Source organism: Anabrus simplex, chromosome 1 (assembly GCF_040414725.1).
Source record: "Anabrus simplex isolate iqAnaSimp1 chromosome 1, ASM4041472v1, whole genome shotgun sequence".
NCBI classification, from domain to species: Eukaryota; Metazoa; Arthropoda; class Insecta; order Orthoptera; family Tettigoniidae; genus Anabrus; species Anabrus simplex.
In genome coordinates this window covers 320244150-320271398 of record NC_090265.1, presented here as the reverse complement: position 1 = coordinate 320271398, position 27249 = coordinate 320244150, and the positions used below count along the sequence as shown (strand labels likewise).

The window sequence follows — 27249 nt, the reverse complement described above, 5'->3', positions numbered from 1 at the left end:
GAATAGTGTTAACATTTAACAAGGTCATAAATACGCGATAATGCACAATGCCTTCCCGGTATTTCTGTAAAAAAAAAAAAATTTATATTAAGAAAAGTCTAAACGCAAGATTAAGGAAATGAGAACATAACATATCGATTTGAGTTCACTTACTTGCATGGATACAAGTTACTTTATCCTTAATACGATCATTATGCTTGTACAGACGTTTAATGTAGACTTATCATAAACAAACGTAGTACACTGTTGTCGTTACCTATTGCGAATTTTCAGCGAGGTTGTCGCGGTTCGAATCCCGATCAATGAACGTAGGACTTCTGAAACAAAAGGCATGTCCTTGTGCTTCGGAATCCACGTAAAACTGGAGATTCTGTGGCTATGATAATGAAATTCTCATTCAGTATTGTAAAACCATCAGCTTGTTTCACTTTATTCTAGAGTATATACAGTACATGAAATAAATAATGACAAAATATGACATAAAATTTGCTAGTAATGAGGGAAATTCAAAGGAAAGAAAGTTCACAACTCAACATGAAGCAAATAACTTAATTTTTTAATACAAATCTATATAAGCATACGACAAAAGTAGGTAGTCATGCTGGTAGCTAACATCCGGACCGGATGAGGAAGGAGAAGAAGAAGAAGCAGCAGCTTGACGGTTATTTTACGTGTACAAAAGCATAACTACACTGATGATCAATATGATTCATTTATATATCAAGGAATTCAATCTTCGCTGCTAAATGACATCTTTCAGCGAGTGTTCTTTGTTTTGACTAACAGGTCCTGGCAATCGTCAGAGTGTAATCTTCGCAAAGCGTAAGAGAATAGCATTTTTTAAGACTTCGGATTAGAAGTGTTTATGTTTGATTCTAAGTCCAGTCGCAACCGAATACACTCCCCTAGAAAGACAGTAAAACCTTTGTTTTTTGTTTTTACAATTGACTTTACGTCGCACCAACACAGATAGGACTTATGGCGACGATGGGACAGGAAAGGGCCAGAAGTGGGAAGGAAGCGGCCGTGGCCTTAATTAAGGTACAGCCCCAGTATTTGCCTGGTGTGAAAATGGAAAACCACGGAAAGCCATCTTCAGGGCTGCCGACAGTGGGTTTCGAACCCACTATCTCCCGAATGCAAGCTCACAGCTGCACGCCCCTAACCGCACGGCCAACTCGCCCGGTAGAGTAAAACCTAAAGTACGATGGTAATCTAGATTAATTGATTCGGCGATTCCAATCATGATCGTCTTGAATATAGGCTACCATTTCTTCCTAGTCTTTTTCCAATTACTTGGCGTCGGCACTGTAACACTTGAATTAAGCCCAGTTTTATGGCCGAACACCATTCCAGACATCCTCCGACTCGTTGGCTGAACGGTCAGCGTACTGGCCTTCGGTCCGGAGGGTTCCGGGTTCGATTCCCGGCCGGTTCGGGGATTTTAACCTTAATTGGTTAATTCCAATGGCACGGGGCTGGGTGTATGTGTTGTCTTCATCATCATTTCATCCTCATCACGACGCGCAGGTTGCCTACGGGAGTCAAGTAGAAAGACCAGCACCTGGCGAGCCGAACACGTCCTGGGATATCCCGGCACTAAAAGCCATACGACATTTCATTTCATTCCCGACATCAAGCCTATGAGGAGGGACTGTGGTGGTTGGTAGTTTGATTTGCTGTTTGTAAATTACAGTAAGATGTGTTTTGAGGCGAACACACACACACACCCAGTCCCCGACCTAGAGGAATTAACCAGATGCAGCTAAAATCCACTGCCCGGGGCGCTCTGAACCTAAGGCACAAGGAGCCAAACTTCCATGTCCCTAATACAATTAAGAACATACGCTAGGAAAGGTTCCCAGTCCAGCGAAGTCCAATACCCTCTCTTCTTTTAAGTTGTTTCCATTACACATAGCGCGGGGGGGATTTCACACTGTGATACGAAAACAAACACCTGCAATTACAATTTACTGTCTACACTGCTTTCCAGAAAGAATGGTTTCAGAAAGGGACAAATGCAACAGTATTTATAATTGAACGATCAATATTGTCATGTAAAACTATGTATGAGAATATGGTTGCGATCATAGTCGCTTTCTCTCAGAGATAAATATGACACTATGCTTTAATCACACGTAGTCATCGCCAGAACTCATGTTTAATACTGTGCCTGGAACGTTTACCGTCTATCTCACGTATAGATAACCAAGGGCAAGCATGGCCTTTCATGATAAGATGTAAATTTGTGGCAGAGAGGGGCCCGGGCGAACGGCTGTTGACAAGGCTATAGCTCAGCGCTGCCGCTAACAAGGTTACGCGACCCGCCAAGAGGGGAGTGGCTCTCGGCAGCAGGTAGCTACGTAGGGACAATATGACTGCAAGTCGTCACGAATCTGATTCTAATTCTCTCCGACTCCAAAAAATTGTCAAGGGAGAAATGCTCAATACAGAACCTTTATTCCTATTCCTCTTCTAAACATTGTCAGTCCTTTCACATTGAGCAATTTATAAGCATTTATAAGGTAAGGACCTGCATCTAAATAATAATATTATTATTAATAATAATAATAATAATAATAATAATAATAATAATAATAATAACAATAATAATAATAATAATGCCAGGAACGAATACGGAAGTACCAGGTAAGCCTAAAAGTTGAAGTCCATGGAAGGAGATAGTTGAGACAACGTGTTCCATAGGTGTCCGAATAATAATAATAATAATAATAATAATAATAATAATAATAATAATAATAATAATAATAATAATAATAATAATCTTCGTGGGTTGAGGGGATCGCAAGCCAGTGGATACAGTATGAAGGAGCTCAAATACGCCAGCCTGGTGTCGGTAGATTTACCAGCACGTAAAATAACTCCTATAAGACAATATTCCGGCACCTCGGCGTCTCCGAAAACCACAAAAGTATTTAGTGGTGCACAACATCAATGATTTTATTAATTATTCTTCGATGTGTTAGTCCGACGTTAGACCACTAACAAAAAATAAATAAAAAATGATATGTGGTACTCGAGCAAGTTGTCAACGTCCAGCAACTGCACATGACACCAAACAAGCATTTTGATCTAGAAGTAAATTTGGATCAGTCGTAGAGTGTCGGCCTTCGAATCCCAAGATCGCGGATTCAAACCCGGCAGAGATAGTCGGATTTTTGAAGGGCTAAAAATAGCCATTTCGACACTCCATGCCGTTCGATGTTTGAATATAAAATAATTCTGGTGACATATTTAGTGTTTACCCGACAAAATTAATTAAAACTCAGGCATAGAATGCCCAAGAGTGATTCAGTATGCTGTGCCATCTGCCTGCACACGGTAGCTAAGGCCATACGGTTATTATTATTATTATTATTATTATTATTATTATTATTAATAATAATATCTTTCTTCGTTCTTTCTCAATCTGTTTTTAATTTAGGGTTGGTTTTTCCCTCGGACTCAGCGAGGGATTCCACCTCTTCTATCGCCTCAAGTCCAGTGTTCTGGAGCGTGAGACTTCGGGTCGGGGTGATACAACTGGAGAGGAGGAGCAGTGCCTCGCCCAGGCGGCCTCACCTGATATGCTGAACAAGGGCCTTGTGGGGAAGATCGAAGAGGATAGACAAGGAAGAGGGAAGGAAGCGGCCGTGGCCTTAAGTTAGGTACCATCCCGGCATTTGCCTGAAGGAGAAGTGGAAAACCCCGGAAAACCAATTATTACGATCTAATGGCAGAAATGTTAACACCGAGTTTCATCAAACCCTGTACATACTGTATATATCAACTCAGAGAACAGATAGAGGACATTCAGTTTCGTTCACTGGGATTCGTTAGTAATATGTAGCAGGGCGTACATCGATGCGCAGATCATCTGACAGTGTGTTGACTCATTTATCAGACTGGCTGTGTTCTGCGAATTCCATTAACGTCACTTTGTTCTCAAGACCTTTCAAACTCAAAATGCATCAATAAATAATGTTATTGGTCTTTACATCCCACAAACTACTTTTACGTTTTGCGTAGCAAACTGCATCACTTGCCTCGTTATGATACTTTGACTTTCTTTCTATCTTTCTTTCTTTCTTTCTTTCTTAATCTGTTTACTCTCCAGGGTTGGTTTTTTCCTCGAACTCAGCGAGGGACCCCACCTCTACCGCCTCAAGGGCAGTGTCCTGGAGCGTCACACTTTGGGTCGGGGGATACAACTGGGAGAAGGACCAGTACCTTGCCCATGCAGTCTCACCTGCTATCCTGAACAGAGGCATTGTAGAGGGATGGGAATATTGTAAAGGATAGACAAGGAAGAGGGAAGGAAGCGGCCGTGGCCATAAGTTAGGTACCATCCCGGCATTTGCCTGGAGGAGAAGTGGGAAACCATGGAAAACCACTTCGAGGATGGTTGAGGTAGGAATCGAACCCACCCATACTCAGTTGACCTCCCGAGGTTGAGCCGGCCCTGTTGCAGCCCTCGTACCATTTTTCAAGTGTCATGGCAGAGTCGGGAATCGAACCCGCTAACCACTACACTACAGAGTCGGACTACACTGACTTTACTAATTTTATTGAGGAGTTTTTACAATTGGCCTTACGTCGCACCGACACAGATATGGCGACGATGGGACAGGAAAGGTCTAGGAGTGGGAAGGAAGCGAAAAACCATCTTCAGGGCTGCGGACAGTGGGGTTCGAACCCACTATCTCCCAGATACAAGCTATTGAGGAGTAAGGCACCTTATGAACCATTTCTAAATTCAACCGTTGGAAATAGATGATATGGTCGTGTCCAGTCTCGCCACTGGACCAAACAAGAATATCCCGTCTACAGCCTTCCATTTTCAGTGTCTCGGAGCGAAGATGCAAGCGAAACTAAGATGACCTCGGCCGTGTTGGCGGAACAGAAACGGGTTGTTAAATGAAGACTCGCGACATTGCTTGCTTTCAAAAGGTAAATCATCAGCCTCACGACATGTTGCTGCCTCAATGTTTAATGCTAATGTTAGTTATAATGTTATCATTATTGGTATTTGTTTTAACGTTCCTTGAACTGTTTAGTTCTAAGATCTCTGGATTCTGACCCGCAGGAATGGTTTAACGAGCCGCAACACGAAGTTGCCGCTTTTAAACAGGATCGCATCTGGCACCTTGAGAACTCAATAATAATGGCGTGCAGCCTCCGTAGAGGCCTCGTGCAAGTCTTTTTCGAGTAGACGGCCTGTAGGCGACCTGCGCGTCAATGAGAATTAAGATGAATTCTAATGAATGAAGACGGCACAAACAGCTAGCCTCCGAACCAGTGGAATTAAGGTTAAAAATCCCCAACCCGGCCGGGTATCGAACCCGGGACCCCTTGGACCGAAGGCCAGCATGCTAGCCATTTAGCCATGGAGCCGGACTGAGAACTGAAGCTAAGAAATAACAGAGCACAGATCAGATAACACAGATATACTCAAAACAAAATCTTTATAGCTAAGGGCATTTCCACATCCACTCTATGAAATATGAAATAACGTTTGGCTATCATCTTATTTCATTTTATAAGGAGCCCATATTACAACCAAATAAACTAACAAACGTTTCCAAATTAACATGCAATTGGATTTTCATGAATAGATACACGACTATGGTGACAAACTATCATCCTTATCCGTAAAGGATATCGTTAAAACAAAGCTTGAGGGAACCTTTTTATATATGAACTACTTTTGCAGTTTGGAAGACGAGACGATCAAAATGCAGTTTCTCTCAGTGGCCAAATCATGTTCCTATTTTATATTACAAACATTCTATAATCGAACAGGGAAACGTCAAATTAAATATCAGCTCACGTACAAGGCCATTTTCAACGCTATATACAAGAAATGCTGCAACATTTTATGCAATAGTGTGACTGCATCGGTCATGTGTATATTGTAAATAGCTTCAATAATTTCTTGCCTCGACTATGTAGTGTAATAAGGCTGTCTTGTTAATGTATATTACATCAGTTGATGTATGAATGCATGAGTGAATGACAGTGAAAGTAAGTGGGTTGAGTGAATGCATACTTCTTGACATTACAGCTTTAATGTGTATATGGAGCTCTTCGTTTTTTCCTCATTGCTTTCCTGAGTGCTGTTGGCATAGATCGTAAACAACAAATAAGTGAAGTAAAACTGAGCCGTCATTAGTAATAATCAGAAATGAAAATGGAAGAGATCCAACCTTTCAGGCAAAAGAAAGAGAAGGGGCACGAAAGACGTGCAAAAGAAAACCTCCCTGAGCTTCGCAAATCTAATATCTTTGAGGGCGGAAGAGAAGTAGAATTAACCAAGGGAGGTCGGATAAGAACGAGGGACGTGAGGAGCCTGGTACAAGTAAGTGGAAGCAATGCTAGGCTCAGCTAGTATTTCCCGTGGTCATTAACCCACGCTCCCAGAGCCCCTGGAGTTAACCCCTTTTAGTCACCTTTTATGACAAGCAGGAGATACTGTGATGTATTCTACAGCCCCCATCTTCAGGGGGACAGTCTCTTTCACTGGATGTTCTAATCCATCTTGCAACGGCCCCTCACAATCATTGAGAAGCGAGATAGAAAACGGTACTAATCATCATTTTGGTGGTATATGAGTTATTACTGTGGTTATCTTTGTATGATTACGCGTCTGTTGATGCTAAAATGGGACTTGTTCAGTAACTCTTTCCCTGTCTAAACCAGTGTTGAAATTTTGTGTCTTGCGAAAGTGAAGTTTGGGACAGTGATCAGGAGTGAAATCTGGCGTCCAAATCAAATATGAACATAGTTGCTGTCTAAATAACCTGGGTTGTTTAGTATGAAAATAATTTTGTATTATCCCTTGCATGTTGCAAGCCAAGAGACTGATAGGTTATTGACTTGCCTTTCCACGACTGTGTCGATTGTGATATCTATGTTTTGCTATATGACCCATATTTATACACTTATTTGGAATGCTTAAATTATTAAAAACATATTTTGCTATAAATTGTATGAATTTTTGAGTTAAACTTTATTTTTGGTAAAATGAGTGTTGTTTAAATAAAAAACGGGATTTGTCAGTTATTTTCTATATCGATTTCCTAGTATGTGTCTATATTATATGATTACATATTGTGGTATATGACTTAATAATAATTTCGCGTGTCTATTTCTAGCCGAGTGCAGCCCTTGTAAGGCAGACCCTCCGATGAAGGCGGGAAGCATCTACCATGTGTAGGTAACTGCGTGTTATTGTGGTGGAGGATAGTATTATGTGTAGTGTGTGAGTTGCAGTGATGTTGGGGACAGCACCAACACCCAGCCATCGGGCCATTGAAACTAACCAATGAAGGTTAAAATCCCCAATCCGGCCGGGAATCGAACCCGGGACCCTCTGAACCGAAGGCCAGTGCGCTGGCCATTTAGCCAACGACTCGGACAGTATATGACTTTAATTTTCCTGATGACCATGTAGGGTTAAATACAAGGTGTAGGAATATTATTATACAGAATTATATACAAAAATTGATATATCTCAAAACTACTGATCAGTCACATGTCCCATTTTCTATCTCAGCACCTCAATGATTCTGCAGATCTAAGCACTCTTACGTGCCTAAAAGTGCAGTCGTCACTTTAATTTTACAATACCCGTTGAACAAGTTGGAAAGCTGCTGTAACTTTATGAACTAAAATGAGCGCAATCCCATACGCGTGTTAAAATTGTGTCCATCTTCTTTCTCCCTGCCCAGTATCATAAAGTAATCTTTGGTCGATAACTGTGAATACACCGCTTCTTACCAAGGAAAGAATCTGATCACCACTAAGCAGCAGAGTAGGCCCACACTAGAATCTAAATAATATACATTCTGCATTACAAGAGCCTTCTCTTCGAATGGACTTTAAAATACCAAGGCACAAACAACATCCCATTAAGGACTTTAACCTGTCAAGACGACTGCTGCCCACCCGGATGGCCTGAGCCCGAGTAATCAGGATGACGACATTCGCAGCCGTATTACTTGGCTTTTACGACCGAGTCCCTTGTCTCTCATACCAACAAGCTCCTCAGTTTGTCTCACGTTGTGAATAAACCTCGTTCTAGCCCTCAGCCCAGAATTAAAATCCTTGGGCTGGTCGTGAATCGAACCAGACCAAACTGGGAAAAATGCAGGCAAGCTACTCCTACACCGAATGGATTAGCAGTTTTTCTAATAGTACAAAAATTTAGATCAATTTGAAAACAAACAATGGTTAGATAAACTAGGAGAGTGCACGTATTGAATAGAAGCTCTAATAATAGTGTTGACTAGTTAGAGTTGAAATTTTCACTTGGTCAGCACATGCTAAAAATGAAAACCTACAACCTGTTTTCCGGTCAATGACCGGGTCAGCGATGGGATGAATGAAGCCCCCAACTTGCGGCGAGGATAGGAATTGTGCCGGCTGCCGAAGCCTGTCGCACTCCTCTGGGGCAATGATTAATGACTGACAGATGAAATGAAATGATAGTGGAGAGTGTTGCTGGAATGAAAGATGACAGGGGAAACCGGAGTACCCGGAGAAAACCTGCCCCGCCTCCGCTTTGTCCAGCACAAATCACACATGGAGTGACCGGGATTTGAACCACGGTATCCAGCGGTGAATGGCCGGCGGCGCTCTTTGGTCAGCACATACTAACTTTCCAAATTAACTGCAGTGAGTTATCAGTTTAAACATTTCCGGCTCCATGGCTAAATGGTTAGCATGCTGGTATTTGGTCCGAAGGGTCCTGGGCTCGATTCCTGGTCGCATTGGGGACTTTAACTTTCACTGGTTAATTCCTCTAGCTCGGGGCTGTGTGTTTGTGCCGTCTTCATCGTTAGCATTCATCTTAAGTACGGCCTCATTCTCATAGCCTCGCAGGTCACCTGTAAGGCCTCAACTCGAAAGGCCTGCAGCAGGCCTCTCCGGAGGCCACACCCCAGATATAGTTTTTAAACACTCGTCAGATAGAATTAATAACGTTGACTGTTAAAATAAATGACAAAAAATGAAATGGAAGAGAAGTACGTGAAAAGAAAAAGCAAACCAAGGCCCATGGCAACCCATCCCCGTAGGTCCATATACTCTCAAGTGACCGCTGCTCAGCCCGAAGGCCTGAAAATTACGAGGTGTCGTGTGGTCAGCACCGACGAATCCTCTCGGCCGTTATTCCAGATTTTCTAGACCGGGGCAGCTATCTCACCGTCAGGCATCTCCTCAATTGTAATCACAAAGGCTGAGTGGACCTCGAACCACCCCTCAGATTCAGGTAAAAATCCCTGACCTGACCAGGAATCAAACCCGGGGTCTCCGGGTAAGAGGCAGGTACGTTTACACCTACACCGCAGGATCGACAAAGTACGTTAAAGATTACATAAATTACATTCCGTAAATTACATAAATTACATAAATATGAGAAGAGAAAAATTTGCAGCAGAGATTAGAATAATAACTTATACTAACGCATAAACAGTGATTTTTCCGTGCGGAGGCGGAATTAGAATAATTCTAATTCATACACAGCTAAAATCATCCATCCTATTTCTTCTGATTGTTCAAGTACTTCCACATGTCAGCGCAAGATCAAAGTATATGTCCTGAAATGCTTTGGCAGATATGTTTTTAGTTAAATGAACGGAAGACTATGAATAATCAGAGATCTCGATGCAATCTACATCGAAAACCATAGCTTTCATAGATCATGTTTTTCCTCTTCTGTTTACTATTCATTCTCTTCACTTCTCATTGAAGGAAATAGCTGCCTCTGTGGATCCGTGGTAGAGTGTCGGGCTCCGAATCCCAAGATAGCGGGTTCGAACCCGGCAGAGGTAGTCGGATTTTTGAAGGGCGGAAAAAAAGTCCATTCGACACTCCATGTCGTACGATGTCGGCATGTAAGAGATCTCTGGTGATACATTTGGTATTTACCCGACCAAATTAATTACATCTCAGCCATAGACGCCCAAGAGAGATCCGGTTTACTCTGTCTGCCATCTAGCGGACCTAGAGTAAAACGGAACGTCGAAATTGACGATCAGACAGCCAGATGGCGTCAAATAGAAATGTCTGCACACGGTAGCTGAGGCCATACGATTATATATATTATATATATATTGAAGGAAATATTTCTACATCTTCTAAAGTTTGTATCTTTTTGATATGTTGTTTCAATTACTAAATAAAGTGCTCTTAGATTAATTTGAATATTGCCGACATATATTCGAATTTAATATTCATATGTTTGCTATGAATATACTGTACTTTTTCTTTATCAGTATACCCTCCAGGGTCGATTTTTCCCTCGGACTCAGCGAGAGATCCCACCTACACTGCCTCAAGGGCAGTATCCTGGAGCTTCAGACTCTGGGTATACAACTGGGGAGGATGACCAGTACCTCGTCCAGGCGGCCTAACCTGCTGTGATGAATAGGGGCCTTGTGTGGGATGGGAAGACTGGAAGGGATGGACAAGGAAGAGGGAAGGAAGCAGCCGTGGCCTTAAGTTAGGTATCATCCCGGCATTTGCCTGACGGGGAAGTGGGAAACCACGGAAAACCACTTCCAGGATGGCTGAGGTGGGGATCGAACCCACCTCTATTCAGTTGACCTCCCGAGGCTGAGTGGACCCCGTTGCAGCCCTCGTACCACTTTTCAAATTTCCTTGCAGAGTCGGGAATCGAACACGGGGCCTCCGGGGGTGGCAGCTAATCACATTAACCACTACACCACAGAGACGGACGCTATGTATATATGCTAGGATTCTACATTAATACCTCTAGGTTAGCTTATTTCATTCATACTATTATAATTTATTAATGTTAACATATTTATTTTCTTCATCTTATTACTCTCGTGAGTATTATTTTAATCACTTACAAGTATTTGTTATTAGTAAGTCTGTATTAGGTTAAGGTTGGTTAAGTGTAAGGGAGTACATCCCTTACTTTGCCAGGATAAATAAAACATCATCTCTTTCCTTTTTATACTATTCGAGAATTCAACAGAAACAAAAGGGAAAGATATAACATCTCTTTAATATTTCGTAGTTATTCTGCTTGCATTATATCCATCATACTAACGCGCATACAGTGATTTTCCGTGCGGAGGCTTCTGCCAATTTCTCAGGTAAAGTTGGAGTGTTAGTTGAGCTCAATGAATGAAGGAAATTCTGCAGACCTGATATCAACTTTTCGCAACATTTAACAGCTGAAACTGCATTCTCATTCCAAAGAAAGGTGCTATCAGGAAAGTAAAATGAGATCAAAAATCGGCTGCCAATTTTCTTTCTTTGTTTCTCCTTCTATTCTGATCATCCATCTAATCCAAACTGTTACACCCCTGCGCGGATGTACGAAATATTATCGGCATTCTCACTTCTTTCATCCGCACCCACATCCGCGAATGATTATCCGCGGATATTGCAACTATTTAACTATATTGTATGTACGTTCAGTCCGTCGGCGATGCCACTGGTGGGATCCTCAACAGCTCTGCCATCAGCTGTCATAGATGGCCTAGGCATCACTGAAGAGGCATACTAGGGAAATGACGAGTGAGGTAGTTTCCCGTTGCTTTCCTCGCCGAGCCTGAGTTGCCATTAGATATCAGTCTGCCAAGCCCACTGAAATGCACGCACCAACCGACCCTATGAGCAACATTTTCACACCATTCATAGCAGACACTGGCTGTATTAGGATTGGCATTACTAGCATCACTCATACCTCAGTCACTTTCATACTGTCAAAGCCAAGGATAAGACAGAGACAGATCAATGAAAGAAACAAAATTGCTCTAGCCTACACCATAAGACATAGTGCACTGTAAACACTAGGTCCTGCCAGCAAAGGCAATTAACTATGTTATACCCTAGGTATTGAAACGGATAGATTTGTTAACATAAAACAACAGCCTGATACCTGTCAGTAAACCGTCTACAGTCACAGGTTTATGAGGGATTTCCCCATGCGAGAACTCAGACTTAGGTCAGATTTACAGCTTTATGGTCAGAAGGTTCTTTATATACCACCTTTCTCCCATACTAATATCAAGCAAGCAAATAGAAGAGCATACCTGAGAGAAAATCAATAAACTTCATTATTTAGAAATTATTATAATTATCAGCAAAATTATCCGCACCGGCATACAGTTTGCATCCGCGAAAACACCTATTTCGCGGACATCCGCTGATAAATCCGCAGCGATGCCGCTATAGTGCCGTCAAAACCTTCAAACAAGCCGCTACTTCATTACAGTCCTGGTAGAAGCTAATTAATATTTTACTAATTATTCATTAACATTTACTAAAATGAAAAGAGAAAACCGATAGAATGGTTTAAATTCCGCAGTGCTAAATTATAGAGTGGTCATACAACAGATATTTTATCGTAAATGCTAGATAACTACAAATACACTGACTGACAGAGCAAATGCAACACCAAGAAGGAGTGGTTCGAAAGGGATGAAAGTTGGGGGGAAAAACAGAGACGGCACGGACGAATAATTGATGTTTATTTCAAACCGATATGCAGGTTACACAATGCGCACGGCATCGACTCAGTAGGATGTAGGACCACCGCGAGCGGCGATGCACGCAGAAACACGTCGAGGTACAGAGTCAATAAGAGTGCGGATGGTGTCCTGAGGGATGGTTCTCCATTCTCTGTCAACCATTTGCCACAGTTGGTCGTCCGTACGAGGCTGGGGCAGAGTTTGCAAACGGCGTCCAATGAGATCCCACACGTGTTCGATTGGTGAGAGATCCGGAGAGTACGCTGGCCACGGAAGCATCTGTACACCTCGTAGAGCCTGTTGGGAGATGCGAGCAGTGTGTGGGCGGGCATTATCCTGCTGAAACAGAGCATTGGGCAGCCCCTGAAGGTACGGGAGTGCCACCGGCCGCAGCACATGCTGCACGTAGCGGTGGGCATTTAACGTGCCTTGAATACGCACTAGAGGTGACGTGGAATCATACGCAATAGCGCCCCAAACCATGATGCCGCGTTGTCTAGCGGTAGGGCGCTCCACAGTTACTGCCGGATTTGACCTTTCTCCACGCCGACGCCACACTCGTCTGCGGTGACTATCACTGACAGAACAGAAGCGTGACTCATCGGAGAACACGACGTTCCGCCATTCCCTCATCCAAGTCGCTCTAGCCCGGCACCATGCCAGGCGTGCACGTCTATGCTGTGGAGTCAATGGTAGTCTTCTGAGCGGACGCCGGGAGTGCAGGCCTCCTTCAACCAATCGACGGGAAATTGTTCTGGTCGATATTGGAACAGCCAGGGTGTCTTGCACATGCTGAAGAATGGCGGTTGACGTGGCGTGCGGGGCTGCCACCGCTTGGCGGCGGATGCGCCGATCCTCGCGTGCTGACGTCACTCGGGCTGCGCCTGGACCCCTCGCGCGTGCCACATGTCCCTGCGCCAACCATCTTCGCCACAGGCGCTGCACCATGGACACATCCCTATGGGTATCGGCTGCGATTTGACGAAGCGACCAACCTGCCCTTCTCAGCCCGATCACCATACCCCTCGTAAAGTCGTCTGTCTGCTGGAAATGCCTCCGTTGACGACGGCCTGGCATTCTTAGCTATACACGTGTCCTGTGGCACACGACAACACGTTCTACAATGACTGTCGGCTGAGAAATCACGGTACGAAGTGGGCCATTCGCCAACGCCGTGTCCCATTTATCGTTCGCTACGTGCGTAGCACAGCGGCGCATTTCACATCATGAGCATACCTCAGTGACGTCAGTCTACCCTGCAATTGGCATAAAGTTCTGACCACTCCTTCTTGGTGTTGCATTTGCTCTGTCAGTCAGTGTATATTACTTGTGTTCTTATTCCTGCTTTTTCATTTACAGGTTAAGGATACTGTTGTAGTCGTTATTGAGTGTGAATTACTTTTATAAAACTGATTTGATAATTAATATTTTATTATATTTATTATATTTATATTTATTATATTATTATATTATTATTATGGGATGAAATACCCTGTAATTTTTGCCTTTACAAAGATATGCCCTTTTCCAGTTGCTGTCTTCTAAAACACACTCAGAAAGTAACCATGGAAAAGTTGAGCAACCAACAGCGGACGAGACTTCACAGTCCATTGTTCTGTCTTATCTTCAGGTTTCTGAATAAGGCTCTGAATTGAAGAGGGAAAAAATGGAGGGGAAAATGTATAATTATACTGAATGTCAGTATTCATCTCAGCCATTCCGAAAACTGTTGATTCGAAACTAATATTGGTCGTTTTCCATTATTTTTGTATATAACCTCCTCCCCGTAGGAGTGCTAAGGGTGTCTTCTTTCCACAATATTTCCAGATAGTAAGTCATAGCGTACGTGTAGCAAGTTTGCTTGAGAGCTATGCTGGAACATACGCACACACATCCATAACCTCAGTAATTTTGTACAATTTCTTTTTCACCCCTTCTCACTCCTCACGCCGATGGGGCTGTACATCGAATTAAATGGCATTCGGAGTGTCAGTATTGATCTCAGCCAACAAAAAAAAAAACCGCGGATTTGACACTAATGTTGGTCGTTTTCGATTACTTTCACATATAAATGCCTCCCCTAGGGGTGCTAGGGGTGTCTTAGCCCCATGGCACATTTTTCCCAGTAATAAGTCGTATGTGTACCAAGTTTGGTTGTGAGCTATGCTAGGATCTATTATTTCGGTCATTTTGGACATCTCTTTCACCCCTTCTCACCTCTCCAGCCACATGCCAATGGGGGCTGAACTTGGACTTCAGCGGCATCCGGAGTGCTACAATTCATCTCAGCGAACCCGAAAACTATGAATTCCACACTAGTATTGGTCACTTTCGATTACTTTCACATGTTATCCACTCACCATCCCTACCCCTAGGAGTGCTAGGGGTGTACTACATTTTTTTCAAATAGCAAGTCATATATGATTCATTTGGTTGAGAGCTCATCTGGGGCATATTTGGATATTTTGGTTTTCAACACTTTTTTACTCCCCATCCCTCTGGGGGTGAACTTGAACTTAAAGGACATGCGAAGTATCATTAGTCAATGGTTTTAACAACATATGTCATCACTGCAATGGAGATTGGGTCTCTTCGCTTATACGTCAATTTTCCACATATTAACTCCTCCCCCTCTGACTTGCTAACCGTAAGATACAAGCTGAAAGAATTTAATATGCAAATTTGATAAAAGTTATGGGTAATTACGAGGCATTATAAGAATCTCAACATTATGTCGTAAATGGTAATGAATGCACGTTAATCACGCAAAATGTTAAATTAAGTAGCATTTGCAGTTGCTGACCTATAACTTTGAGTGTTACTATATTTAAGTTAGTGAAAGGTGTACCCTTCCCCCCTTAAATTGCCTCGCTCATCATACTTTCCTTAGATAAAGAGAACGTGTAGTATCCTCCTCTCGTCATTCTGCTTCATCTTCCTGATTCAGAACTTCAGCTTCTTCTTATTCTCAATAGTAGGTATTAGGCTTAATATAATAACGCTTGAATAATATGCATAAACTAATAGAGAAATAATTACACAATGATTTATTTGCTTGACATACAGAACAAAGAACTTTCTTTCACACACTGTGTGGGCGATTCAATTTTCCGAGAAGCTGTCACAGATTGCTATGGCGCAACAATCCACATATATTTATAAACAAATTTATATCATATTTATGCAGATATACGCAAATTCTATTCACATTTCATTCAATTTGCATAGGTAAGTTAATATAAAAAAACTGAAATTACCTAGTTGATGGGAGACAAAAGAAATTGTCGAGGACAGTGATTTAATGAATTATAGCTTAAATCATTGGTGAAGTAAAAAATGCGACATTTTATACCTGTAAATTAATTTCACAATTTTTTCATTCAGTGTTATTCAGAAAGTTGGCGACGGAGTCGCCAGTTGATTTCGCAAAGACCTGCTTACCAAATCGGTAGTCGAGTAGTTAGCATACTAACTTCATCTAAAGTTCGACACCGATCGAGGTCGATGGACTATTTTTCTTTTTTGCTAGTGGCTTTACGTCGCACCGACAGAGATAGGTCTTATGGCAATATGGACTTTCGAAGACGGGAAAGTGGGTTGTCGGGATGGAAATTAATTAAGTCGGGAATCAAACACATTAAGTATTGATTTGGCTTAATTATTTCAGGAGTCTAACACATACATACTGAGTTCTGAGCAGCGGTATCTGTAATCAATAAGGATTGCGGACCTATCATGAGAATCTTCTTATTTTTCTTTCTCTACCACTATGGACCTATTATGAGGATGAAACGTCAAAATTAGCGTTCAAGTCGTGCGGATGGTGTCAGCTCCGTCGGCTTGCATTTAGGCAGCTATAGAAATAGATCTATTATTATTATTATTATTATTATTATTATTATTATTATTATTATTATTATTATTATGCTCGTTTTTTAACGTCGCACTAATCGAATGTTTTCGGTGACGCAAGGATTAGAAGGTGGTAAGACTGGTATGGTAGTGTCCGTGACCTTAATTAAAGCACAGCCCCAACATTTGCCTGGCGTGGAAATGAGGAAACCACGGAAAACCATCTTTAGGGCTGCCGACGGTAGGATTCGAACACACCACCACCCTAATGCAATCCAGAGCTACGCGACCCAAACCTCGCAGGCAACCACTCGGTTTATTATTATTATTATTATTATTATTATTATTATTATTATTATTATTATTATTATTATTATTATTATTATTATTATTATTGTCCGCCTGAATGGTCAGCGTACTGTCCTTCGGTTCAGAGGGTCCCGGTCGGGTCGGATATTTTAATCCCTTCTGATTAATTCTTCTGGCTCTGGGATTGGGTATTTGTGGATGTCCAAACACTCTCCTCTTCATATTCAAACAACACACTACACTACCAAACACCACAGTAACACGCAATCGTGATTACATCCCTCCATATAGGGTTGGCGTCAGGAAGGGCATCCGGCCGTACAAGAGGGGCAGATACACATGTGTGATGTAGTTCGCAGCCACAGGTGTGGGGTAAAGTGGTAGAAAAGAAATAATAATATTATTATTTTTTGCTAGTTGCTTTAAGTCGCACCGACACAGATAGGTCTTTTGGCGACGATGGGACAGGAAAGAGCTAGGAGTGGGAAGGAAGCGGCCGTGGCCTTAATTAAGGTACAACCCCAGCATTTGCCTGGTGTGAAAATGGGAAACCACGGAAAACTATCTTCAGGGCTGCCGACAGTGGGGTTTGAACCTACTATCTCCCGAATACTGGATACTGGCCGCACTTAAGCGACTGCAGCTATCGAGCACGGTATATTATTATTATTATTATTATTATTATTATTATTATTATTATTATTATTATTATTATTATTATTATTATGCAGTAATTCTGTATCAGTATCAGAAAGCCTTTGTGGCAACGAAAATGACAAACATTAGGTAAATATTTTATTTTTTTACACTCCTTGTCATTTACATTTTTTAAAGTGTGGTACAATGAATATTTAAATCAAATTCCATGAAAACATGCAATAGTCCTTCACTTCTCCGAATTTTAAGTGTAATTTTCTTTAAAGATCGTTAATTTGAACACCTTCTCATTATAGGACTATTGTGTTTTGTATATGATGAGTGAACTATACAGTATATGTATGTGTGTGTGTGTTTTGTGTTAACACTGAATTATTTTTAACGCTACTCCAAAGAAAATAATGCACTGAAGAAGCCTTTAAACAGGGCGAAACATGTAAACAATGTAATGTGTAGAGGCATGATTTTTTCGCATTAACGATAAGCGCGACAAGAAATATTTTGAAGCGATTTTGAGATATCTTTACAAATTGTATGATTCTGGTTAAGAAATTAGTGATGTTGTTTTCACGAATTAAAGCGTCAAGGCCAGTTTAAAGCGAAATTTACTTATTTTGCGATAAGTGCGAAAATGCAACGAAATCCGTGGAAAATAACGATCTTAAAATTGTATGCCAATATCACGTGTGTGAAGGGAAACAGAAGACAGAATGAAGATTTATCATTTTGACAGAATTATCTCTTGATGTTAATCCCTTAACAATATGGCCATACAGGGTGAAAGCTACGTCCATGAAGGGGGAAAGGGTAACTTGTTATGTAATCTTGATTAGGGCTATATTCTAGTTTTAATCATGATTACATAAGGAATAATGAATGATTATCAATATTGTTTCTCTTTATTTATCTATCTTCCACATAAATAATTCACAAATCTCATGAATTAAACTTTTTATGAATAATTTTAGGAAATGATTAACGCGAAATTAAAGCGATGGGGTCAGCCGTATTTCGCCAAATAACGCGAAAAAGTGTTTCCTTTTCGCGAAATCGAACATAAATTAACGCGAAAAAATCATGCCTCTAGTAATGTGTAATAAATAGTATCGATTGGGTCTGGTTCCTGCGCTTAATGGTCAGCGTAGTAGCCGTCGGTTAGAGGGCCCCCAGATTCGATTCCTGGAAGGGTCGAGGATTTTAACTTTGTTTGGTTAATTCCTCCAACTCGGTGGGGGGGTCTTGTGTTAGCCTTATACATATCTGCATTTGTATACAAGGGATTACACTAGACACTATACCATGACAGAAAGAAATGAAATGGCGTATGGCTTTTACTGCCGGGAGTCTAGGAGGACAAGTTCGGGTCGCCAGATGCAGGTCTTTTGATTTGAGGCGACCTGCGCGTCGTTACGAGGATGAAATCATGATGAAGACGACACATCATGGACAGCACGCTAATCATTTAGCCATGGAGCCGGACTCAGTAATGGTGAATACATCCCTTCACATAGATTCGGGGTAAGGAAAGGCACCCTGTCGTAAAACTAGGCTAAATCCATACAAAGTGCCGACCCCAGGTAGTTGGGGAAAGGGCAGGAAGAAGAAGAGTGCTGATTGGCCAATAGAATGTTCTTCCATTTAAGAATGTATACAACCTCCACCTTTAATGGTGGACTTCAGTACGGCTTAGTATGGCCATTAAACTTACGGGCACACGATAAGGTCAGTTAGAATTCAGAAAACTTCACTTCACGCATTTTAAAAGGCTGATTAACTGGAACTCTAAATTTCAGATATTAATAATATTAGTAAAATATTAGCAGGTGAGCTAGGTTGCTTGCAGTTCATTCCAAAATAACCTCGATCGAAGCAACAAATCAAGATTCTTTACGACAAAAATACGTGTGCAAGTACAGTTATGGGTCAAGTCCAAGCATAACTTTAAGTATTACCTGAACATCTCCAGAGCTATTAAGCAGGAAGTAAGTACGCTCACTCATCTCGTAACATTTCAGTATGTAAATAAGAGAACAGAACGTTCAAGGACTGCTAATCACGACTGCAAGTCATGTAATTCAATGCTTCATCTCTTCATTGTCTATAGTTAGCTCGTCAAGAACGCTTACTTTCCTGAAGGCGTGAAAGGGATTATTACCACAAATGCTACTTTACGTTATTCAACAGATATATTATAAAATATAAAACTGTTTTGCACTGGTAAAATTCAACATAGTCAAAGAGCTACGTAAAATTTTTCTCAAGAACGAGATGGAAAGCCATGTGCTGCCTAACGGGCAGAATTTTTATTATGAATAGCCCTCACGACAAGACAAAATTCAAAGGTTAATGCCTTACATTGAGCCTCCGTGGCTCAGACGGCAGCGCGTCGGCCTCTCACCGCTGGATACCGTGGTTCAAATCCCGGTCACTCCATGTGAGATTTGTGCTGGACAAAGCGGAGGCGGGACAGGTTTTTCTCCGGGTACTCCGGTTTTCCCTGTCATCTTTCATTCCAGCAACACTCTCCATTACCATTTCATAGCATTTATCACTCATTAATAAATCACCTTGGAAGTGCGACCCCATTGAAAGAAGAGCCTATATATGTTTCATTCATTACATCCCTGACCCGGTCAAATGACTGGAAAACAGGTTGTAGGTTTTCATTTTCAATGCCTAACATTATACTGTCTTTGAAACTGTGAGATAACTTTTCGGAAACTTTCAGCCTTACCTAGTCACCTTTCTACCATGTACGATAACTCTTTCGCTGTTTTTATATCCCGTCAGTGGTATTGAATTCCTGACAATATTACACATAAACATTTAAAGCTGCTGAGTGGGAGTTCTTATGCGGCTAACTCTGAGTGAATTTACACATCGTTTTCAGACGTTAAAGCATATAAGTGAAAATGTCGCAATGTTCCGCACTGACTAATGTTACATTCACATCGTGCAATCGCTAAAAGAATGAATGAGCGCAAGATATTATATGTTCCTTGTATTTAACATTTTATCAGAAGTATTATCAAAATAGTATTCAGCTCCCACTTTATTGTACTGTAGATACAGATTTCATGTTGTCCACAAGAAACATTATATCTATGGCTTAAGTTATTTCTGATAAGTACAAAATATGCAAGCTAATATGCCTATGATCTACAACTAGGTAAAGTATGACTTAGTATTTCAGGGATAGGTGGCAAGTATCAGAGTTTTACTAACATTAAACGTGCCAAAAACTGACAAGCAGATCCATTTAATCAAGAAATCTGACAGAGCTACAGTAGGAAAATTAAAACTTCATACATTCATTATCATAAACCTGGGGCGTAGTTCTTACTCTGTTTTCCTAAAAAATAACCAAAATGAAGTTTTAGCGTGGTTTTTGGTAAGTTCGTAGAGCATCTCTTTCTCGGAATCACGTCTTGTAAAACTGCTACTTATCTGTTTCGGGAAAAAATGAAGAAAAATACATCGACTACAGTATTTTGAAATCATGTGTTTCAAAATTGACACAGGTAACATGCACCTTGTTAAAAACGATCCCTCAATTTAAACGTAAATGCTCAAAATATATCTAAACATGACACTGAATCACTAAAATGAGCAAACATGAGCAAAGCAATAAAAATATGCATTTATATGCAACATAAAATTGTTTTAAACGGGGTCAGGGACCAGTCATTCACAGTTAGTTTTCAGATGGCGGGTAAAATTACCTCAGCAATGACATATGAGCTTTCCTTAACATCCGAACCTTACTTATTACAAACAAACAAACAAACAAACAAACAAACAAACAAACAAACAAACACACAAACAAATCAATCAGAAATATAGATTAAGAAGCTATCGGTCAAGAGGTGTGGGTGTTCCATTACTCTTATCTTGTGGCATCTAGCAGGATTTGAGTGTGTTCTATTTTGTTAATCTTCTTTACCCTTCATGTGAGGCACTTAACTCCCTGTTTCAGATGTTTTAATACAGTCCTTCTCACCCTACCATCCTTTTAACAACGTATGTGTTACAACAGCAGCAAGAAGAATAACAAAACAACTTCCAGCGAAGGCTTGATGGCAATAATAGGAAGTCGAGTGTGGTAGAAGACTGCTTCTTAAATGAGAGAAATCCGTGTCTCGATTTACTGGCACATAAAATTTATGGCTGACTTTTAATTAATTTTGTTCGGTGAATACCATTATACTGTATGGCTGAGATCTTTGACATCAAGAGTGGAATATTTATAAGTGGAGAATAAACATAGGCTATATCAACTTGAGACCAGAAATTCCTAGTTTCTGAGCTAGGCTATATCAACTTGAGACCAGAAATTCCTAGTTTCTGAGCTAGGCTATATCAACTTGAGACCAGAAATTCCTAGTTTCTGAGCTAGGCTATATCAACTTCAGTCCAGAAATTCCTAGTTTCTAAGTTATCTGATATTCAAGTATCATATAATGGCGTATGCCCTCCAGAGAAGTCTGGTGCAGGTGTTTTTTCGAGTAGACGGTCTATAGGCGACCTGGAACCCTACCTAAGATGGTTTCAAATGTTGTTAATATCACAAACACCCAGCCCCCGAGCCAGGCAAATTAACCAACTGAGGTTGAAATCCCCAGGATCCTTTGCACCACAGGCCAGCATGCTAATGATTCAGCCACGGAGCTGAGCACTATCAAGTATGATCATAGCGTGTTCAAATACGGTTATTTTCTGGAATGATGATAGACCTACACTTTGTTGCCATTCGTTCAATCCAATATTCAAAATGCCTATTCTCTGACTCAGTTCATGGCCTTATCGACTTCTTCTCGTCTGGAAGAGTTAATATGCACTCCCAGGGGGCTTACATAGCATCGTTCATTTCACACAAGATAGGACATCAGTGTCCCGGATTCAGTTCCAGCGACTGACACCAAGTTCATTCTAGACAAATTGTTAACTTAGATATTAAGCATTTCGGGACCAATATGACCCATTGTCCCCCTAAATATGAGGAATGTATTCCTGAAAATTTGCGCCGTATTGTTATTACATCCTATAGTGATATCTACAATCTACGAGAAATATGCAGTGTAATTGTGCGGATATCAAAAAGTAGATGCTCTAGTTGTGATTCATTCTCGATATCGCGTGAGCTGCACCTTCTCCCATTGATGAAGTTCGAGTATCATGAAGCACTTAAAACTTTCACAGCAGATCGTTGGTCTTCTACTTAAACGAACCACGCACGTTTGCATGTTCTAATTAATTGGAAGTACACCATAGTGAGTCCGCGTACTAAGTGGTGGCCATCGATCATGTATCGTATGGAGCAGAAGTGAAAGGCGGACCCCACACACTTCTACAGGTTCCTCATAAATTGCTCTTGACGGTAGACCCTGACTATAAGATGGGAAATCCACAGCTAATCTTCAAGTTGAAACAAAAACGGGATTTCTAATTCGGCCTGATCGTGGTTCGCTCTTTTGTTTGATGAATGAACTAACAACTCGTCTCACACACTACAAATTTGCAGACTCAATGTGATCGTTTAATGGATGAGGTACACCTTTTTATATTTTTGTAATTTAAATAATGACGGTAAAATTCAATATTATGTAGCTCAACACTCAGGCAATTTCAAAACAGTTATACCATTCGTGAATTAAAGATCAGATTTTTAAGTGGGAAGGAAGCGGCCGCGGCCTTAATTAAGGTACAGTCTCTTTTGTCTGGTGTAAAAATCAGAAACCACGGAAAACCATCTTCAGGGCTGCCAACAGTGGGGTTCGAACCCATCATCTACCGAATGCAAGTTCACAGCTACGTGACGCTAACGGCACGGCCAACTCGGTTGGTGTTTTGTTATTTGTAGAAAGATTTCGCTAGTAGCATATGAATTTACAGCGTGAAACGTGGGCGAATTCTGCAGACCTGGCACAAATGATCCCATCGCTTCGAATGAAATTTGTCCATCGATATCAACCAAGTTCGAGAAGACTCCGTTTCTTCATCCTTTCAGCGTGTAAACCACTATACCTACTGCCTATCAGGAGAAAATCCCTCAACCTTGGAAAACTTAATCCTTGAAGAAATAATGAACATTATAACGAATGTTGAAGGATATATACGGACACAACCACAACATAGAAGTCGCTCTTACCAGCAGTATTAGCGAGAAATGATACGAGGATTGATCATAAAGATCAAGGACTTTAAGACAAGTCGTGTTTTACTTACATATCTGTAGACATTTGAACTCAGAAAAACGAAGGCGGCAGCATACGTACCTGGAAAGATAAAAAGCACAACTGTTATAGAAACATATTCCCATTCTTTTCTTTATCACAGATTATTCCATGAAGTTCACAGATATTCATATATAAGACTGTTAAAAGTAGACTGTGGAGATTACCCACAAAATATTTCCCACTTATCTTCGGTTGCTGTCGTCAATTTTTATTATGGAACTTCATATATCTATGGTCATAACTTCTTAGTGCGTAGAAAATATCTGGTAATATATGTGATTCAATAAACTGCAATTGTGTGTGTTAAATGTAGTTACTTAGACCTACGAATTACCTTAGTAGTGCTTGCCTTGAGAGTTAATTATTTCAAGCTATTCCAGTATTTTCCTGATGTTAATCAGGAAAAACATGCGTAAATCACATGGTTCAAAACCCACTATAGGCAGCCCTGAAAACGTTCTTCCATAGTTTTAGCACCTACCCCGATTTTAACATCAAGGAAATGCCCGGACTGTAACTTAATTAAGGCTACGATCACTATCTTACTCTATCCTAGATATTTTCTGCCCCAGTGTCCCCGAAAACCCATTTCTGTTCACCCTGGCGTGCGCACAAACCTCATATGATGCCTCTAATATGTGTCTTATTCAATCCGACCTTTGGTACCTCCCTCCAATAATGCATGCATGCTAAATAATGAGCCCACTTTTCACTTTGCACCTCAACGTCAGTGGATGCAGAGTACATTTCGGTCTACAAGTGGTCACGACTGGTCCGCAGTCTGACAGATCTGCATTCCAACCGACCAACCGAGCAGAGGAGCGGTGGCGAGCCGTGGCTCTACACCTCTGTATTCGGGAGACGGAAAGGGGTGAAGAGAATGGTTTTCCGTAGTTTTCCATTTTCATCCACCAAGGCGAATGCCGAGGCAGTTCGTACCTTAGGCCATGGCCGCCAACCCCGTCACCTTCTCCATTCATTAAACTTCATCACTCAAAATATCCCTTGCCTGAGAGAGGGCGTTATCCCTCAAACTTTTGTAGGTAGTTATTTAGTTTATTTCGTTATACCTTGAGGTATTTCCACCTATATCCAAGAGATGGAAGCGAGAAACACAGTGGTGGTCTCTTGAACTGTCCTTGGTTTACACGTGTCAGATATATTACAGTTACTGAAGGTAATACGTTCGCATAAAGTAACTGTAATCTGTGTGTAAACATCTTTTTGTAGTAGAAATACATGTTCTATCCAATGATTCTACTATTTTATCACGCATACAACATACTCTTGCGGAAAGTGAAAGTGTTACACCATGAAGCACTTCTCGTATATATGCAAATGTTTGTGGGGAAGATCATGAAATAATACGTGTTACGGAAATCCCGTGGCTTACAAAGGAGTAAGAAGGTGATGGGTTGAATGGGCGGACGAGGAATTAACCAGAGCATAAGTTAACGCACTAACTTTTAAAATTATATTTCTTTCCCCTTTTTTAAATTTTAAAATGTGATAAATAGAAGATCTGAATAAACAATAACAATATAATAATGAGCTCGTCAGCTCCAACAACAATGACTTAAATTCCAACAATCAGGTAGAAAACTGATGAGCATTATAGCTCTGACACAGGTACACTATTTTACAATAGCATATTTGCTCCATTTACTTACATAGCCTAGGAGTCTGAGCTCCAAAATTAATACACTCCACCCTTTCAGAGGCATACATTTCTTATAGCGCACACGGTTATACTTGAAAATCTTCAAAAAAGATATTTAGAGTCACTTAGCCCTGTTTTGGGCTTATCTTCTGCTCAAGAATTTTTCTTTTCATTTTTTTTTTTTTTTTTTTTTTGCTATTTGCTTTACGTCGCACCGATCCGGTTTTATGGCGACGATGGGATAGGAAAGGCCTAGGAAGTGGAAGAAAGCGGCCGTGGCCTTAATTAAGGTACAGCCCCGGCATTTGCCTGGTGTGAAAATGGGAAACCACGGAAAACCATCTTCAGGGCTGCCGACAGCGGGGCTCGAACCACTATCTCCCGATTACTGGATACTGGCCGCACTTAAGCGACTGCAGCTATCGAGCTCGGTCAAGAGTTTTTCACTTTCTTTTATAAGAACATAAAGAGGGGCAATAATTGCCCATACCAAATGGCCTTAACGTAAGAAGAAAAAGGTTGAATATGAATGGCCATGAACAAAAAGGTAGGAGGCGATACACTTGCACTCCTTTTAGAAGTTTTTAAAACCCTAATTGGGCTTATGACCCAATGACACAGAGGCTAAGCATATTCTACGCCGGGGTGACCAAATGAAAAACATTAAATTCCAAAAGAGTGTTAAGAGTTTTAGAAACTTAAATCACCCCACACCAAGTTGAATGGGAATCAACAGAACTTTAAAAAACTCTTTGTTCCCTTACATTGCAAGTTTCCCAGCAGGGATTTGAACAGAGTCCTCAGACTTGCCGAAAATCTACATTTAAACCATGAAATTATAACTTTACATGAATAAAAGAAGTTTGAAACCTTCCCCTCAAGCTATCTGCCGGAGCTATCGCATGTTAAGAAAATTCTGCCATTACCTTGAGTTGCTGGGCCTTCCGAACGCCGACCTTCGGCCCCTGCTCCCTAGGTACGCGCCGCACACAATAAACTGGAGCGATGAATATGATGATACAGCCCTAAAGGGTCCAGATTTTATAGTTTTTCTAGGGGAAGTTTCCAGATCTCTTTACAGATAGGCTGGATGCCTGTACACACCCCACATTTAATTGGCTAGAAAAAATATTCACAAAATTTCTGATTGGTTGATAGATACAGGAGCTGGAGGGGGAAGAAGTGTCGACAACCTTGACACAAGAACATAACAATATTCAAAAACTAAGGTTCAGCAACTGTAAAAATACACTTTTCCTTAAGAATTACAATAATTGTCCCTAATCCCGCCAGAGGGGGCACTTAGGCCGATGGTAGAGACATCTAACAGTTGCAAACCCAAATACCTTGCATTACATTATTTCAAGTTCAGTTACACAGATGACCTTATAGAAGGCGCGCAGTTTAACTGGCCGGAGAAGGTGTATCCCCGGTACAATATGTATTGAAAGTTCTTAGTTCGTTCGCTTGGAAATGGTCCACCCAGAGAACGGACAATTTTAGTAAGAAGTGAGACCACTTCGAACAGAGATACACTCTCGTATTTGTGATGTCAATGAATCGAGAATTCTTCGAATATAATCTTAAGGAACTTCTCTCCCCCATGTCTGAAATGCATGCTCTGTCAGTTCTCGAAGATGGAGGCTGGTACGGTAATAATCCCCTTCCCATATCATCACAAACATGATCCATGGGCGAGAAATCAGGGGAACGGGAAGGCCAGTCTTGAATCCGTATACCCCTTACGGCTTCTTCGGTCCGACCTGCAGTATGCGTTCATACATTATCGTGCTAGAACATGTCATTTAGTATGGTGTCCATATAGGGAATGCAAGAGGCTTTCTCATTGTTTCCACATACTGGCTGAACAACAATCAAATTAGTTCGGGTGCCATATGCAATAGCTCCCCACACCATAAAACCAGAGGTTGGAGAAGTACGCTTTTCAAGAATCGGAGGTGGAATTGCCCCATCACTAGTTCGTTTACGTCGTAAATCTGACAACTCAAGACAGAAAGGAAACCCA

The 27249-nt window shown here is 41.1% G+C and overlaps 1 protein-coding gene across 1 annotated transcript in view; it reads right to left on the bottom strand.

Moving 5' to 3' along the window:
- Positions 1 to 27249, bottom strand: part of LOC136865478 (Krueppel-like factor 12) — a 525451-nt gene that overhangs the window by 87202 nt on the left and 411000 nt on the right. The window contains exon 4 of the mRNA XM_068226263.1: positions 5883 to 5922. Within this exon, the coding sequence (XP_068082364.1) occupies positions 5883 to 5922 (40 nt within the window). The remainder of the gene's footprint in view (positions 1 to 5882; positions 5923 to 27249) is intronic.